Source organism: Streptopelia decaocto (genome assembly GCF_964273445.1).
Source record: "Streptopelia decaocto genome assembly, chromosome: 1".
NCBI classification, from domain to species: Eukaryota; Metazoa; Chordata; class Aves; order Columbiformes; family Columbidae; genus Streptopelia; species Streptopelia decaocto.
Genome location: NC_138663.1, coordinates 152,993,166 through 153,010,225, shown reverse-complemented (window position 1 = coordinate 153,010,225; position 17,060 = coordinate 152,993,166). Strand labels below are relative to the sequence as shown.

Here is a 17,060-nt window from a genome sequence, read left to right as displayed (position 1 = left end):
TATTCACCACCCTGGACACAAAACGGTAGTGGTGCTACCACTTTGTGTGTCTCAAGTAGACACACAAATAGATGCAATTCTTGGTGCCGTTTCCGGGACCTATTGTTATTGAAATCGGTTGCAAAACTTCCATTAACTTCAGTGGGGCAAGATAATGCAATGTGTTTATAAATGAAAACTTAAAAAGCTACACGAGAATAATTCTGCAGCATTATTATATTTTCTCAAAATTTTAAGTGGACAAAGAACACGGAGGATGTATGAAATTTTAGCTGTTCACTTCATCAATTCATTGCACTACCTTTTGCAAAATATCAGAGGAAAGCATTGAAAATACAACAAAGGATTTCTAATAGGTGCAAAATAAGGAAGGGTTGAGAGTGTATACACTTCTCCCCAAATAAAACATTTTGTTTTGCATGGATGTGCAGGATTTGACAGTCAAATTGTACCATCCCATCACAGTCCTAGAGGCAAAAAGCTTCCATTGTATAGACACCCACATACACCATCCCTCTTCAAATATGACACAAAATGCCCTGACTGGTCTTCTAGAAACACGTGTCATGAGTTGCCCTCACCAAATCACTCATGTGCCTGTTGCAGTTGCAGAGATACACTCACTTCTTCGCTCCGTTCAGCTTAGGATGGTCTCAAGGCCAAAGATGCCTTGCACTTGAAAGAGCACAAAACCTGCAGCTAAGACACGATATTTGGCAAGAACTGTACCCCTTTCACCCTTCACGTCTATGGAAGATCACCTGCAACTTAGCATCGAACACACCTTATTGGAGAAACTCTAAGAGAGAATCTGCTTCCTTAAAAGCTGTGACGTACGAGGTTATGGATGTGATCTCATCCCGTGGAAAAAGAAGCTAAAGGAGGTGCCGCTGATTCTTCTTCAAGGCTACCCCAATCCTGGGCTCATCAGGGGGAGCTGACTCTGCAGTTCCTCTCCAGGGGATGGTGGCATCTTGGGGTGACCATGGACCCGGGTGCACCAGGAGGCCATTCTCCCCAGGCTCCCCTGTGGAAAAGAGGCAGTGCTCTGCCTTCAGCCCCCCAGCGCGCTGCTGCCAGAAGGGTTTTGCTGTGAAACAAGCGTATCTGTTTCAACTGGATGCCATCTCCGCCTGCAAGAGATGTTGAGTATTGCTGGAAAGCTGCCCTTTCCCTTCCTGCTAGGCTCTCACTCGCAGAACAAAGCAAAAAGCCCGCTTACATAGCTGAAATCTTCAGACCAACTTGTGCTTTACCCCTTCATCCCCTAAGTAAATCCAGGGTGTGAAAATGGATGTGCAGTTTTCCTCCTGTAAAAGGGAAGCGTGTTTTTCTCTGCCTTAAAAAAAAACAACCTCCGAGAGCAAAGACTTATCTGTATTGTTTTGTTTTTTCCTCTACAGTGGGAAACAAGATCTGGGCTTTTTGCACAAGAACGCGCAGACTGGCTTAGAACATTTACCACACAGGTAATGCTTGAAATGCTGAAAAGATGTACGATTTAATTTTTTACTACGGTTCACAAAAGAATTTTTTTTTAATATAGATTTTATATTCAGTTTTCATACATGACCTCCACATAAAGCACTAGTAATAGCAATTAACTTTTTGTATTGTTGTGCAGAAAGCAATTACTACTCTGCTAAAAGTACTTAAAGCACTAGAGAATTCTGATCCATTTATAAAATCAATTCTGGTTACCACAAAAGAACCGCTAATGTGCTTCAAGACAGTCTCCTAACTAAGAAAAAAAAAAAAAAAAAGGGATGGATATGACCAATGTTCTATTTTAAAGTGTATTATATTAACATTTCATCAGCATTTACAGAAATATGAACCCGCACAACAGGGCTGGGCTTGGCTTCAGCAAATAAGGAATCACTCCTCACATCACTGATCGCACACTTGCTCTCATGTACAAGCATGGAAAAAATAGGCAAATTCTCCTTTTTATTGGATTTCAGCAGAAACATGCTTTCTACATAGAGTTTAAAAACTGCAAGTGGCTGCAGTAGAGTGTAGTGGCCAATCTGTATAAATGGCTTATTCTGAGGAATTTCTGAAAGAGAAAACACTCAGTAGGTGCATTGTAATTAGTTGCTCTTTCTAGTTACCTCTTGACAAATGATGCATGCAGGTCTGGATGAGAGCCCAACTCTTGACCCATGCCACCACTACACACTTTAGTACTTCAAGCAGAAACCCCTAGCCTCAGCATTCTTTTCATTTTGTTTTTCCAGAAACTCAATGCTGGTAATGCACAACATGAGAACCAGACATGATTAGCAAAGTTGGAATTCTTTCAGAAGTGCTTCGTATAGCTATGTTCTAAATATATCTGAGGAAAGCTTCTTGCCTTCAATTCCTTCCAAATATTTATCATGTTTCAGGACTGGGTTAAAGGACAGAACATGGAAGTACAGCAAACACTGTTCCCACAATGCTTAACAATATGCTTTAGTGTCATTTGTGAGCCTTTCAAACAGAAGATATTAATGTGAACATTATTTTAAATGAGAGGTTATAAGCCTATTGAGAAATGCAACTTTTGCCACAAAAAAATACCCTTTAAAAAAACCAAGCATTTTTTGGATAGCACTTTACTGCCCCCTTTTGCACTTTAACATTAGAACAGGTTTCAACATGAACGTATGTCTGAGAAACACTGTGAAAATATGGGGTAAGAAGACAGAGCATCATGTTTACACACTAGTAGACTATCAGGCACAGCTTCAGGGACATCTTCCACTTAACCTACACTGAAAACTAACAAAACATCTAGCTTTCATTGTCCCTAGTCTTCCATGCAAGAGATCAGTAATGGATGGTTTAAATTACCATTTTTATCTGCATGCATATGGGCAACTGGGAAAGAAGGGGATATTGGTCATTAAGACTAGTTGTCTCTCTAGCACAGTTTTCTAAAGCAAAGATCATCTAGATCATCTGCAACTTGAATTTGGTTTTATTCATCAGGAAGAAAAGAATGACAAAGGGCTTTCCAGTCTGAGGCCATTCATTTGTTAGCAATCCCTTAACTGAGAGGATGGGTGTATCCTTCAGAAGAAAACTTCACAAACTGGCAGGCAAGAATATTTTCATGAAAGGTGAAGACGAGAAGCCTAGACATTCAAATACCCTGCAAGCCTACAAGCATAAACCCGTTCTGCAACTCTGCACTGCAATTACAGTCAGTACGGAATCCATGTATGTCTGCGTGTGTCCACATAGATCTACGAAAGGTAATAAATCTGTAGTCTAGTGGCCAGTTATTTACAAAATACTAATTCATTATGATAGAGCCAGAAGGGGACCCGTCCTGCTCCAACCTTCAGCTTCCATTTGACAAAGTCCATGTGCTGCTGTGTACACTTATATTTAAACTTAATCCATTTTCCTCTGTCATCCTACAATTACAATACAAGTCACAATAATATTAAATTTCACTGCCTACAGCATTGCACAATTGAACCATTACTGTAATGAAAACTGACTCCCTTTGATATTAACACTGGTGTTTTCTCTCATTTGCTAGCCATGAAATACAGGAAGAGACCAATGTTGTTTTAATTAAAGAATTGCTGCTCAAAATATGCTTCTGGGAATATTAAAGTACTTCTTTGCTCTTGCAGCAGAGATAATCAAGTATTTATATATGGTTTGTATTTCTGAAAAAAAAAAAAAAGAAAAATAAAAATAATCTGTGCCATGAATTCAGCGTAACACAAAACCACTGCTCTGCTTGACGTGCTCGCCGAGGCGGGGTGTGCCAAACCCAAGAAAGATGGTGCTTTGTTGAAAAGACGCAGAGCAGTAGTTAGCATGGAACGGAAAGTCAAACCAAACCATGTGTGCTTCTTACACGAGTCACTAAAGTCTTTGCTTTTAAAAAGCTAACAGAGAGCAGCTGGCACTTGCCAAAGAAGTACTTTTCAAAAAGGGCACTATATAAATCACAAGAAAGAAACAATAAAACCAGATTGTTCTACTGCTGTGCTATTCTGTGCTCTTCTCCACCGTTCCTGTTACATGAACAAATCTGTCAGCCACAATACAAGGATACCAACCCAAGTTTGCAGTCTTCTTTCGCTTAACTACAATTTGTTTGCACCTGTACAGTCTTGTTCCAAGACATGCTCCAAGCAAAGTCGAGGGCGGGGGCTGTCTTGTTACTTGATGAGACATTGATAATCGGTGATTATATCTCAAATTCAAAGAAAAAATTTCAGCTGCTTTGCAGTTATTAGAAAATATATTACTGCATACCATTTGCCTGCATAAGTAAACACTGGAAGCAGAACAAGTTGTTAACTCAAAACTTTCAGGAAAAGTTATACCAAATCAATAACAGCACTGTATCACAAACCAAACCTGTTTTGGCAAATCATTGTTATGCAAAGATTTTCAGAATCCAGTTGCAATTCTCTATCACTCCTACACCACATCCTTTTTCTTTTTATATTAAAAAGATGGTTTTGAGGTGGGAGAAAATGGCATAAAGCAAAAATCCAAATGGCATATCTAAAATCAGTCCGCACTTGCATCTCACATTTAACCCAGGACTTAGCCTCTCACAAGCACGGAGATCCTACATTCTTACACTAAACACAAACTTTTCCAAAAGTTTGACTGGTTTTCAGAATCAGAATAAAACTGGGCGGCCACTGCCACCTCCAAGACAGTAGCAGTATTTGAGCTACCAAGAACCAGCTTGCTTGCCCGCTGCAGGTCTGAACCTCTCAAATTAAGCTAAACTGACACTGGAATAGTTTTAAAACTCCTGTAAATGTCCAGAAGTGCATTCATCACTAGATTGGACACCCTTGCCCTAGATGGAGAGTCCATCAGAGAGGTTCAGCAGATGGCCAGGGACAGCAGGAGCTCCAACCACTCCATTTTAACTCACTGACTACGGGCAAGCTACATAAAAATTGAGACTCTTTCCAAATGTAGACAGAGTCGTAGCTTCTGACATCATTTTCTCATTTAAAAAAAAATGTAATGAAGCTTCAGAGAGATGTGTCTTTGTCTAACCCCCAAAAATGTTTTCACTCTGGCCTTGGTTCAAGACAGCTCATGCTTAAATTCGTCCCGCTTCAGCAAAAACATTCAGTATTCAGCACATGCTTAACATGAGCTTTTCTGAATAAGGACAGTCTCCTGAGTCAGGCCCTAGGAGTACAGTGCAGTCTCGCTCGCCTTGCTGTCACAGACCGACCCACAGAATGGAAAAGACTATAATAAGCAATAAGTTTACGAAGATTCGGCTTCTGTTTTTCTTCAAAAAGTGCCTGAAACCCATCTGATAGAAGGAACAATGATTACCACTAAAAATTGTCTCTTTCAAAATATTTATCACACAGACTAGTAATCTTACCTGTCAACGTGGCCTTCCCTGTTCAGCTAATCTATACAGCTTGGAAATACCTTGGAAAAAGAAAACTAAAAAAAAAAACCAACCTAAATGTCAAGTGTTTTGCAGTGATTAAGCTAGACTGCTTCTGAACTAAACTGAAATTAATTAAACATGAAGAAAGCAACTGAAGTGTGGACAGTGAATGCTATGGGATTGCAAATCCTCAAAAGGAGTCAAGGTGCTCGCAACTCCAAATTTAGACTTTTATCCAGTCAGGTATAGAAACTAACTGCTGCTCAGGCAGTAGGTAAACAGATGGCAAGCACCAGCAAAAATGAGAATGCGAAACAATGCACCACTCGAAGAGTCAGAAGCGCAGTTATGTGTGCTTTCGCCAGTGCTTGCTGCATAGGTTCCTTAAACAAACTGCTTCAAACTTGCAGAACATCAAAAGCCAGATGGGTCTTCCCAAATGAATCCACAGGCAAGGAGCCAGGATTCCCGTTTGCTGCAGAAGTAGGCCTGGACTTGATTTGAGTCTTCTCAGCTCTGACAGGCTGAAATCTGGCAGAACTCCCAATCCAAAATAAAATAGCATTCAATTGCAACTGGGCTTTAACTAATAACAATAAATTTTAAATCCTTCTTATTAGCTTTAACATGCACTTCCCTTTACAGTGCACTGTTCCCCTTTCCCACCGCTCTTCTTTGGTTTGGGTACCTAAGTAAACACACTACTCAAATAAAAGCTAACAAAACAGTGAGAAGTCATTTGCAGCATCATGTATTTTTCAGCCTAACATACCATCCTACCATCTAACCTATCCATATAATAGCCATATAATTTTTCATTTTCTGTTGACATGTGTAAAATGCGATTATACTCTAAAGTGTACACAGGTCTGAATCCTGCTAAATAAAGTTTCATAAATCCTATTTTAGCCATTAGCTATGAGACATTTAAAAAAATCACTATAGGTAGAAAACTGATCTTATAGTCATGTATTTGCCATACATCAGGAATGATTCACATAGCAACATAATCCTCTACTAGTCTTTATCTTTTTTGGCTTAGAACCTACGTGTAAAATCAGAAGAAAGCATAGACTATTACATCAAAGTTTAAATCAGCTGCATTATAATTATCATGCTGATACCGCAATAAACACTGGGTGTTGGCTGCCACGGATTGCCAAAAAAGATAGAGGTCCTGCCCTTATTTGCTGTCTTTGACAATGTATATAATCGCATCAAAGGAAAGTTCTCTGCATCACGGTTACCAGGAAAAAACAATAAATCTGGATGTTGTCTTTCCTCTAGTAAAATGATAGATTTTGTTCATTATAAGAAAATTATAATTTTGCCTATAGTGAAAAAACAATTATAATGTAAAGCCCTTGCAGGCTAATGTAATACTCACTGAAATCACTGGAGGTATTTTCATGGAGCTGAACGGGAGCTACACAGAAGCCTTGAACATGTTTATCTACTTGCAACTAGAAATATAAAATACTAAATGACATTTTCAAATACAGAACATAAAACTATCCATTATAATTCTGCATTTAAGTCTGTCTGAAGACTTCTGAAAATCTGGCCAAGATGAAACATGAATTTACAAGCACACCAAAAAAAAAATCAAAATTACAATGAAGACACTTCAAGTTTAGGGAATTTCCATGCTTTATAGTTTCAGTTTTGGAGATTACCCACCCTTGGGGGCGGAGAAGCAACAGCAAAACTGCTTTTTGTTCTCCCATTTTGTTTTCATACTTGGCTCTTAGAAAACATACTGAGTGCTTGTCGTCTCAAAGCCTCTCCACTCTTTTGGGCTTGGGGTTTTGGTTTGGTTTTTTTTCAGTTAGGGAACAGAAGTGCAAATTGCAAAACCTCTGTGTTTCAAGTCCATCTTCGAGTTAATGTATGTCAGTGAAAACTTAGTTGAGGAGCAGGGAAGCTGCAGAGGATTCTGTATGGGAAGAGGGATGCGCCCCATAAGGAATTTCACCCGCTCCTTCCCGTGCCCTGCCAAACCTCCCCAGCCTTATCTGGTACATTTCTGAAATGTGACATGACAGGCAGGTTCGAAAGCTAAATGTTGGATAATGGTGGGCAAACAAAGGACATCGGTTTTTGCATTATTTCTTTAATTACTTTAACCCTTGTTCGAACAGAAAGCATAAGGCCAGAGTAATTCAGCTTCTCCCTTTGTCATTTGCCTGCCATAAATATGCACCAGTCTGCATTTGAAAAGCTGAAGGAGGCCGCAAGCTTGCTGGACATTTATCATGCTCTGTTCCCTGTTAACAAGCAAATACTTTAGTTGAATGGCCCATTAGCAATCATTGTCAAATGCAGAATGCAAGGTGCTTGGATGTGACCGGCCTGTAAATTAGATGAGGGTGCCCCTGCGCTTCGGAGAATTTCAGCAAATGAATTGGATCTTTTGATATAGATTTGTGAAGGTTAAGCTGCAAGAGAGGAAACGTATCTGAGCACTTCAGGCCCCGTATATTCTGCCAATCTGTTCAGCTCCCTATATGCACTTGTTTATTTTTCATTTGTTAAATCACATCAGCATCAAGCAGCTTGACAGTTTTGGTTCTGGAGTTCCTTTTTCAGTCAGAACTGTGAAGCTTTCCAGCTTACTATGGGGTAGGATAAGAATGATAAATTCAAGCATGTAATTAACATCTTTATAAAAAAAAGGGGGGGGAGGGCGAAATTTAAAAAGTGTCTAAGCCACTGCCAAACAAACAGCATGAATTCCATTTTGCCGAGCTCATCCCAGGCTCATTCCCACTAAAGAAAGACACAACTGTTATTGTAGGCTTCAGTGTTTTTTCCCCCTATGTCTAGACTCTGCCTAACAAATGCAGAGTGCTTTCCTTCCCCCCTTAGCAGAAAAATGAGCAGGCAATAAAGTAAATATTTCTCGTTTGAATCTTACCCCTGATTTGCAATGTAATGCTGACTTTAAGTTGTGGGTGTTTACGGTTTTCATTTGGGTAAAAAAAAAAAAAAAGCAAGTCTTAACTATTTAGAAGGCTCTTTAAGAGAAAAGGCAAGAAGAAGAAAATCCAAGTAGCTACACTAGGAATGATAGTTTACTACCTTTACAGCTACGGATCGCTTAAAATAAAGGACAAAACAATGGCTAATTTGTCAGCAGGGTGAACCAAGGGACTGACAGCAAACTCATTCCAATGATTTTAAGTTGGGGTGGAATGGGGGGCGGGGGATAGACAGATGCTTATCTCATTCATGTCCAGATTGCAGCCTGCCTTTCGGAAATAAATACCACCTAGAGACTCAGCCAGATGAATTTGGTTATCTGTAGCTTTATTGGTAAATAGGAATGGATGCTGTTTTGTTTTGTTGGGGTTTTTTGGTGTTTGGTGGGGTTTTTTTCTTTTATATTGTTTCAGGACACAAGAGATGCTCAAGTATCACCTGGCCAAGGTACAGACAATGCAGTGTGTTTATCTTTGCTGCTCCCATGGAGTGTGAGATGGAGACTAGAGCCTAGAACACAGCTGAAATCAAAAGGTCTCTGTTTTCTTTCCAGATAACCCCAGTCCTACCTATCCCCTCTGCTCTCTTGTTCCTTGCCAGCATGCTCCTGCCCGAAACCCAAATAGATTAAGGCAACAAACCCCAAGTGCAGCTAATTCTTCAGAAAGGCTGCTGCTAGGGCAGGAGTTACAAAAAGGGAAAATCTTCCACACCTAACAATTGCAGCCATCTCAAGTTTTAATCAGTCCCCGTCTGGGCAGAAAGCAGTAAATGAAATCTATCTTTACCATATTATACGCCACCAATGAGCAAGAACTGAGCAGCTTTTCTTTACTGCTTTAACCATCCCAAGCCACAAGTAGGCTTTTCATGCGTTCTAATCCCGGCCCCCAAGTTTTGTGCAGTTCTCACATAATACCTTACAGCCCGGAGCAAGGCCCTTAGTTTCTAACACCCCTTTGAGAGACGTGTCATTTCTAACATCAAGCTAATCTATATGTTGCCATGGCATCACCCTTTATCTGCCTTTACATCTTATGAACTGCATGGATTTACCACATTATTTTTATCTGAAAGACAGAAAATGGTGGTTTTATTGCCATACAATCAGATTACTGCTGCTAGTTTCTCTATGCCTTTTTACCATACTTCAATCAAAAGGGATCAGTTTCTTTATACTCTGCCCTTGATTTACATTACATCTGTAAAGACCTAGTCTGGGTTGTAATCCCCTTATTAACTATGACCAGGGTTGATTTGCCTAAAAATAAAAGCAAATTGTGTCAGACCTTTTCACTTTGTTTTTGATTCGGAACTACAAAATGGATTACTAAAGAAATCTTCAGAGTTCACACGGCTGGTATAGTACTGAATTTAAAATGAGAATTAAACAAGTTAAACATGGGAGCTATGTCAACGGTTTACATTTTCTATCATGGGAGAAAGGCTGAACTGCATTTGTCTTTGTGTTCCCTGGCTTTAGAGAGACAATGAAGCCACAGGAGTTTTTCCAAGCTCTTCTAACACTGTCCTTTTGCCATCCTCCCTTCCTCTGCTTTTCATGCAACTCCCCCCCAAAACTCTTCTCCTTTGCTGCTCCCTCCCCACCCCCCAAAAAACTCCCCTCGCTCAAGACAACAGTGTTCTGGTTAAAAGTCTATATTCTGTGGCACTGCATATTTTCATCAAAATATTTCAAGCAGTTTAACATTCCTATTTAAGTTTCCACAACGCCTCACAAAGAATGAGCTCATAAGCAAATCCATGTAGATGTATGATAAATGACCAGAAAAACAGGTTTCTTTATGTCAGCAGCCAAAGCAAGCAGACATTAGGCACACATGAATACCATTTTAATCACTATTTTTTTTCTCAGAAGGAACACTTTCTTCTCATTTGCAACAAGCAATTTCAAGTACTGCAGGTTGCACAACACACGAAGACCAGATCTTCCACAAAAAAAAGAGCAAGCACCCCTGGCTCTGGCTACTGCACAGGGCTGAAAGTCCTGTCCTTGCCAGCGTGTCACGGCAGTCACCTCAGGCCCTCCACTGACTTCCTATTACAGGAACCTTAGCTGAATTTGAGACGATCCTTAGTGATACACGTAGAGCAATGTGATCTCCTTCCAATAAAACTGGGAGATGAAAAAAAAAAAAGGGAGGGAGGCATTCTAGTGTGTGGGAAGAAGAAGAACTTAAGTGATTTTAGCTTGACTTCTAGTCACTGCCTTTCTAAAGGCAATTACTTCATTAAACAAAGTGAAATAATGTAGCACTGCTTACAGATAACATGCTTTAAGATAATGACTATAAATAATATAGCAATTATATTCCATGTATGAAAGGCTGGGGAAAATAACCAGCTCAAGAATTCAGCCTTCAGTTTGTTCTGTATTCATTTTGCTAATTCACTTGTGCTTTGGAGACCTGGCTACGAATGCCAGAGATATCAATGGACTGGAAGCCACTGCTCACTGCTTGTATTAGCATGCCAAGTGTCAACAGCTATGTTTTGGGTACAATTTAGGAGCATGTGTTTAAATCATTTTAACCTTCCACTCCTGTTTCTTCAGCTTGAAGCTGTAATTGCTGAGGTTAGAAAGTGCGGTCCCATGACACAGGACTCCCAAATAAATTCTTGTCTAGCTGAGAGGCTCCCAAACATGTTGTGAGATATCGGTTTAGCGAGCTCTTTGTGCTCTGGCTGGCTCGCCTGTCCTGAGAAACAACGGCTGTCCATTACCTACAGTTTATCATCCTGACAAAATGTGAGGAATGTGGATGTGAAAGCACTAACAATTCCACCCCTGGTGCTTTCTCCTTTTTTCCCCTCTCTATATTAAAACCGACAAGATTAACCCAAATGCAAACTGCAGAGCATAGTTCAAGGGGCTATTCAGTCGGTAGTGAATGTGCATTTGTTTACCTACAAAAATAAGAATTCCAGATACAATGAGAAGCAGACTAGTCTATATGCTACTGAATAGACCATTTAACAGGGTCATCAATTGTAGTTTATTTTATCAGTTTCTGACATGTTAGCATTCATTGAGAGGCTGGCTGTGAAATATCCCATATATAACTGGTTATCAGAGGCAGAGAAAAACAGCTATATAATCTAACTTAATCAGTGTCAAACACACCACTTGTGAGGATAACCTTCCACATGTCACTAAGCGGAACTGCTTGGCTCACTGGCCTGTAGCACACAGGGAATAGCGGCATTTAGACATAAGCGATGTTTTTTTAATGAATTTTCTTTACCATTTGACTACAAGACAGCCCATAACATTACATGCTGTCCTGCGTGCCAAAGGCGCACCGCCTTGGTGAGCCCTTGTGAGGTGAAACCGAGGTAATCCTCCTATCTATACACATTGTTTACCTTGGCAGAAACAACACAGGCAGAAAGTCCCCCATTAAAAAGTGTCAACAGGAGTTAGGTCTACAGAGTAATTCTTCTCTGTGTTTCCAAGATCATGAGATCTAAGGCTCTTCACATGAGAAGTCTGTAAAGTCTACCAAAACCATCTGCAACAATGACATTTAACCTCCCAAGCAGTAAGGTCGCAGGTATAATTATTTTCTGTATGTCATTTAAAACACACCTCTTGTGATTTGGTCGAGGCAACGGAAGTGGATCTCTAGAAAGGGAGAGAAGGGAGAACAGGGCAGGGAGCTCTGACTTCAAACAGCAACTGAGTGCTCTCCATCCCAGCCACCTGCTAGAAATTATACCCTCAAAACTTCACTGCAAAACCAATTCAGTTTATACATTCACCTTAACCTAGAATTTATTATTTCATACTTTATATTAACCTGAGTAACAACTTCTCCCAGCATTTAATTGCCTACCTGTTCAGAAGATTTATGTGTTGAGGCTTTCAATAGAGTTAAATGCACAGCTTCCCTGAATAAATTAGCTGGCACCAAAGATAGTTATTATTTCAAACCTAAAAAGGAGCTTTATTATTATACTACGCCAAAATCCATTCAGCAGCTTACTTCTCAAGCTAACATTCAGCTTGAATCCAGAGTGAGGACAGCCTTGTCTAAGGAGAAATTATTCCATATCCTTCAGGCAAACAATTGTGACAAGAATTAGTAAGAAATCTTGCTCAGGGAAGTGGAGCTGTCTCACCGGCAGCAATATCAGTAATGCATTTGTAAGCTTCCTCAAACTACAGGCCTCCAAGTGGCCTATAAATCACTAGCCCCAGCAATTGAAAAGCCTAATTTTAATAGTGTACTTCTTCACTGTGGTGATTAAGCCTCAATGAATCACTCAAGAAAACTAAATTACATCAACAGCACAACCTATTTTTAAGCGTGCATTAAAGTTGAAAAAAAACTAATTAGATATTATCATTAGATCTACCATTAACAACATTCAAACCTTTTTTCGTAGTTAAATAGTTCAGAATTAGACAGATGGAAACACAACGCGTATTTGATAAAGGAAGGGTATCCCCAGGCACTGTAAGATGGGTTGAATTCAGCTGCTCAGATGCTTTCATTTCACTGATGGCTAATAATAAATGTTACCAAGGTTAAGTTAAAAAAGCAACAGCAGGTTGGAGCTGTCAGGAGAGAGGCCATAGCTGCGAACTCTTCTGCATTGGAAGAGTGACCTCTGTAGGCATAAACCCAGCCAGGGCTGGGGATGCAAGAGCCTTCCCCTTCGTCTAAGGCTGAGCCCAGCCTGTCTTCCACCAGCACAGCAGGCCCACTCATGCAATGCAACCCCGGCTCGGAGCTTCTGACTTTCCAAAATTCAAATAGCATTATGAAGACCACTTTATAACCGGACAGGTCGCTTTATTCTCCGATGTTACGTCGTACCTTTCCTAAGCCAAAGAAAGGCTTCGACGATGTAGCATTATGAAAGCGCAGAGCCAATAACTGGAGCTAAACTTCATTTTATTTTAACTGGCTTCCCACCTGGTGCATACATAAAATGATCATCTGTCACACAATGTTAGGAATAAAAATATGGAACTGCACAGCCCACAGCATTCCTGTCACGTTGCTTTTTTTTTTTTTTTTAAAAAAAAAAGATCAGAAAAGTTTTACATAAAGAAACCTTAAAGAGATCCAGCAAATATGTCCATTATTGAAAAACACTGGCAGAAATCTCCAGCGACTTTTTTCTTCTGCAGTAGGTAATGACTGTAACACAAGACTACTCGATAAACTTCAGATGCTACTCCTAACACAAACTTTGAAATCTTCACAAACTCCTGGAGATCCTGCCACCTACACGGATTTAATCCCTGATCCAGGAAATACTCCATTCTTCTTGTCTCGTCACCACCTAACATTTCCTCTAAAGAGTCCCCCGGGAGAACAAGATGTGTACTTACTGGATTTAATGGGAAATTCTAAATTCAATTAACGCAATGCATGTGGTTTGCTTTTAAATACGTATAATTGAATATGTAGCATGAGTTAAAATAAATTACTTTAAACCACCTCTAGTGCAAGACTTCCTAAACGCTTTACATACTATCCTTCTTATGATGATTTTTGCTTTCTAAAATAGTGGTTTTGATCACAAAAGTTCAAAGGATTTCACAACTGAACAAAGCCAACTTTTATTTTGCATCTTAAAAATGAAAGGGGACAAAAAGAGAAGTAAAAATAGTTTTTCCATCACTGACTGCAGATTTCTCTTTAGAAAGACGGCCCACTTCCCAAAAAGTTCCTTTCCCCAACAGCAATAATTTTGTATGTTGGAGTACAGAAGCTTTTTTAGAAATATATGCTTCTATTTTAAGAGCGTGCTTTGATAGTGAAGTCCTGGGAACACATGTGCTTTTTTGCCTGGGTTTGTTAATGAAGAATGACACTAAATGGTCGTGTGATGGGTAATGCTTAGTTCATTACTCACTGACATGTGCCTTGATACCATCAACTCCACAACCAAATTTAGCCCTGTTATAAGCAGATGTAACTTCGCTGGAGTCAATGGGATGAGTTTGCATCTGCAGACGGAGAAGTTGAAGAGTATCACCCCTTCCTGGAAACCCAGCGCGGCCCGGCCCCGCCGGCCTCCGCCGCTACTCCCGCCCCGGGGAGGCGGCGGCTCCGCCGGAGCGGAGCCCACACCCGGCCCGCAGGTTGCAGCCCAGTGCCACCGCCCAGATCCCGGCCCCACCGCCCCGTCCCATCCCGCTGCCGCTCCCCCTTCCTCCCAGGACCCTCCCGCCAGGGTCAAGCGGCGGAGGGAGCAGCTCCGCCGTGACACGGACCACCCGCCCTGGAGAGGGCCAGATCTTGCTGCCGGCCCAGCCTGAAATCCCCCGCAGCCGCCGCTCGCAGCGACCCCCACCCCGCCACTGTGGCTCCCGGCGGCCGCGGCACCAGCCCCCCCCCCCGCCCCATCCCGGGGGAGGTGGCGGGCAGAAGCGGGATGGAAACTTACTTGGGGTTGGAGGAATTCCAATATATGGGGTCTAAAACGATGGACCTCGCCAGCGCAGTTCTGCATAAAACCATCGCGACTCCCCAGCAGTACTTCCAGGCGGAGGCGTCTCGCCTGCGCGCTGCCATGGTCGCAGGCGGCACCGAGTCCTTCCCCGGAGCTTCGCCAACTCCGCTGTGCGGCTTCCCCGCACCTGAGCAGCAACAGCAGGGTGGGTGCCCGGTATCCCAACAGCCGGGATGATGAATAGGGAAGAAAAAAAAAAAAAAATTACACGCGAAAGGTCGACGATGCACTTGGTGAGAGACGTAAGCAGATCTACTGAGTCATGTATGCCACTCGCATGTAGGAAATTCTCCTGCGAGGTAAGATCCAAGCTACTCCCGAAGAAACAGCAATAACAACAACAAAAAACGTAAATGCCTCAGTCCTTCCTCTTACTGGGGGTCTCCCGGCTGCCTTGGAAGATGCCACTCAAACTGCCAACTCCCATTTGGATCCAGTGCGCCATACACGTTCACAGTGTCTAAGGCTCGCGTGAAAAGGAGTTTAAAAAAAAAAAAAGGTAAAATAAAATAAATGGTGGTGGGAGAAATAAATGGATTGGGGTAAGGGTAACAGCCTCGTCAGGAAGCTCCTCCTGTGTGTCTCTCACTGCTCCCTGCAGTTTGCAATCCGCACAGGCACCAGCTCGGGCTGTTTCGGGGAGCTCGGCAACAACCACGAGTCAATAAATCCACTCCGAGAGTCAGCTCCCCAGGTCCCGGGGAGGCGCATCCGCAGGGCCCCGGCTTCCCCGAGGGGCACCGCTGTCCTTCTTGCCGGCAAAGACCCCGGAGCGGAGCAGGGAGAAGAAAAAGTGAACGAAAAATAATATTTTTTTTTAAAACAAGGAAAAAAAAAAAAGGAAAGCCCCGGGTGGGGGTTCGCAGCGTCAAAACGTCCCTCGCTCTCCCCTGACGAGATCCGCAGTGCGCGCCGCGGCGGCAGGAGAAGCCGGGCGTGGGACTTGCGCCACCGCGCAGCCCAGCGCGGAGGAGAAGGAAGGAGGAGCCGCTCCAGCCGCGGCCGTTCCCACCGCGGCGCCTTCCACCCGCGATGCTGTCGCTCTGCTGCTGCTACTGCTACTGCTACTACTACTGCCCCCGCCGCGGCGGGTCCCCGGCGCAGGAGCGCGGCCAGCGGCAGCGCGCCGCCGTAGCCATATAAGCGCGGCCCCGCCGCCCCGCCGCCGCCGCTCATAGGGCCGCCGCCGGGCCGCCGCGCTGGTTGGGCGCCGTGCGTGTCACTTATCGCCGCCGCCGTGGCGGGCGGGGCCGCGCCGCGCCGAGCCCAGCCGAGCAGGGCCGGCAGGTAACACCCCCCACCCCCTTCCCTCCTCCCCGCGCCGCAGGCGGCCGCCGGAGTGAGGGAAGAGCCCACTCGCTCTTAGTCACGGAGAGGCTGGGCGGGAGGCGCAGCTGGCCCACGCGGAGCGAAAGCAGGAGGGAAAAGTAAAATGAAATAAAATAACTCCCCAGTCTATCTTTGCTAGAAGTGAGCGTTTTTCAAGTACACTGCTGTTTAAAGAGCGGGGAGGGCTCGGGGGTACCCCGCACCTTCTCCTCTACAGCGGGGGGCAGCACCCCAGGGACAGCCGAGCTGCCAGCCCTGCGCGGGTAAGGGCCGCGTCTCCGCTGGCGCGGAGCTCCCCGCGCAACTTTCTGCGAGTGCCCCGCCAGGGGTGGGGAGGGGCAGGGGGCTCTCCCGCGCCCGATCTCGAGCTGGCCCCTTCCCAACGGGGTCTCTGAGTTTTCAAAGTTTACTTGGTTACGTGACAATTAGCCACGGACCGTCCCGAAATAAAGAGGAGTTGGACACGCGGAGCCCCTTCAAAGGGATGCGGAGCGGAGGGTTCCGAGGGGCACTGAAGCCTGCTGCGGGTTCCCTCGCCTTTCCCTGGTGATCGTTCAGTGCCTCTTTCTTGCCTTCCACACTTTTTTACTTTGGCGGGGGGGGGAGGGCGTAATTTTCGGATCCAGTTGCTTTTCATATCCCGCGCATCTCGCCGGCACCTGGCCCTTTTATTTAATTTTATTATTACTTTCAGGCCAGAGGGAGTTACCTGTGGGCAGCTCTGGAGATGCTTCCCCAGCGGCTCCGGAGGGCCCCCGAGGGGGTGCGGAGGGCTGCGGAGGGGGGTCGTGCAAGGGGTCGCCGCGGCCCCCGCGTGTGTGCCCGCCGCTGGGCTCCCGGCGCGTCGCGGCACTTCCACGGGGCCACA

At 43.6% G+C, this 17,060-nt stretch overlaps 1 protein-coding gene across 1 annotated transcript in view; it reads right to left on the bottom strand.

The window, feature by feature from the left end:
• The window catches only part of EFNB2 (ephrin B2), a 44,299-nt gene extending 28,673 nt beyond the window's left edge, over positions 1-15,626 (bottom strand). Inside the window, exon 1 of the mRNA XM_082076321.1 lies at positions 14,798-15,626. Coding sequence (XP_081932447.1) covers positions 14,798-14,925 — 128 coding nt within the window. The 5' untranslated portion in view covers positions 14,926-15,626. The remainder of the gene's footprint in view (positions 1-14,797) is intronic.
• Positions 15,627-17,060: the final 1,434 nt, after the last annotated feature.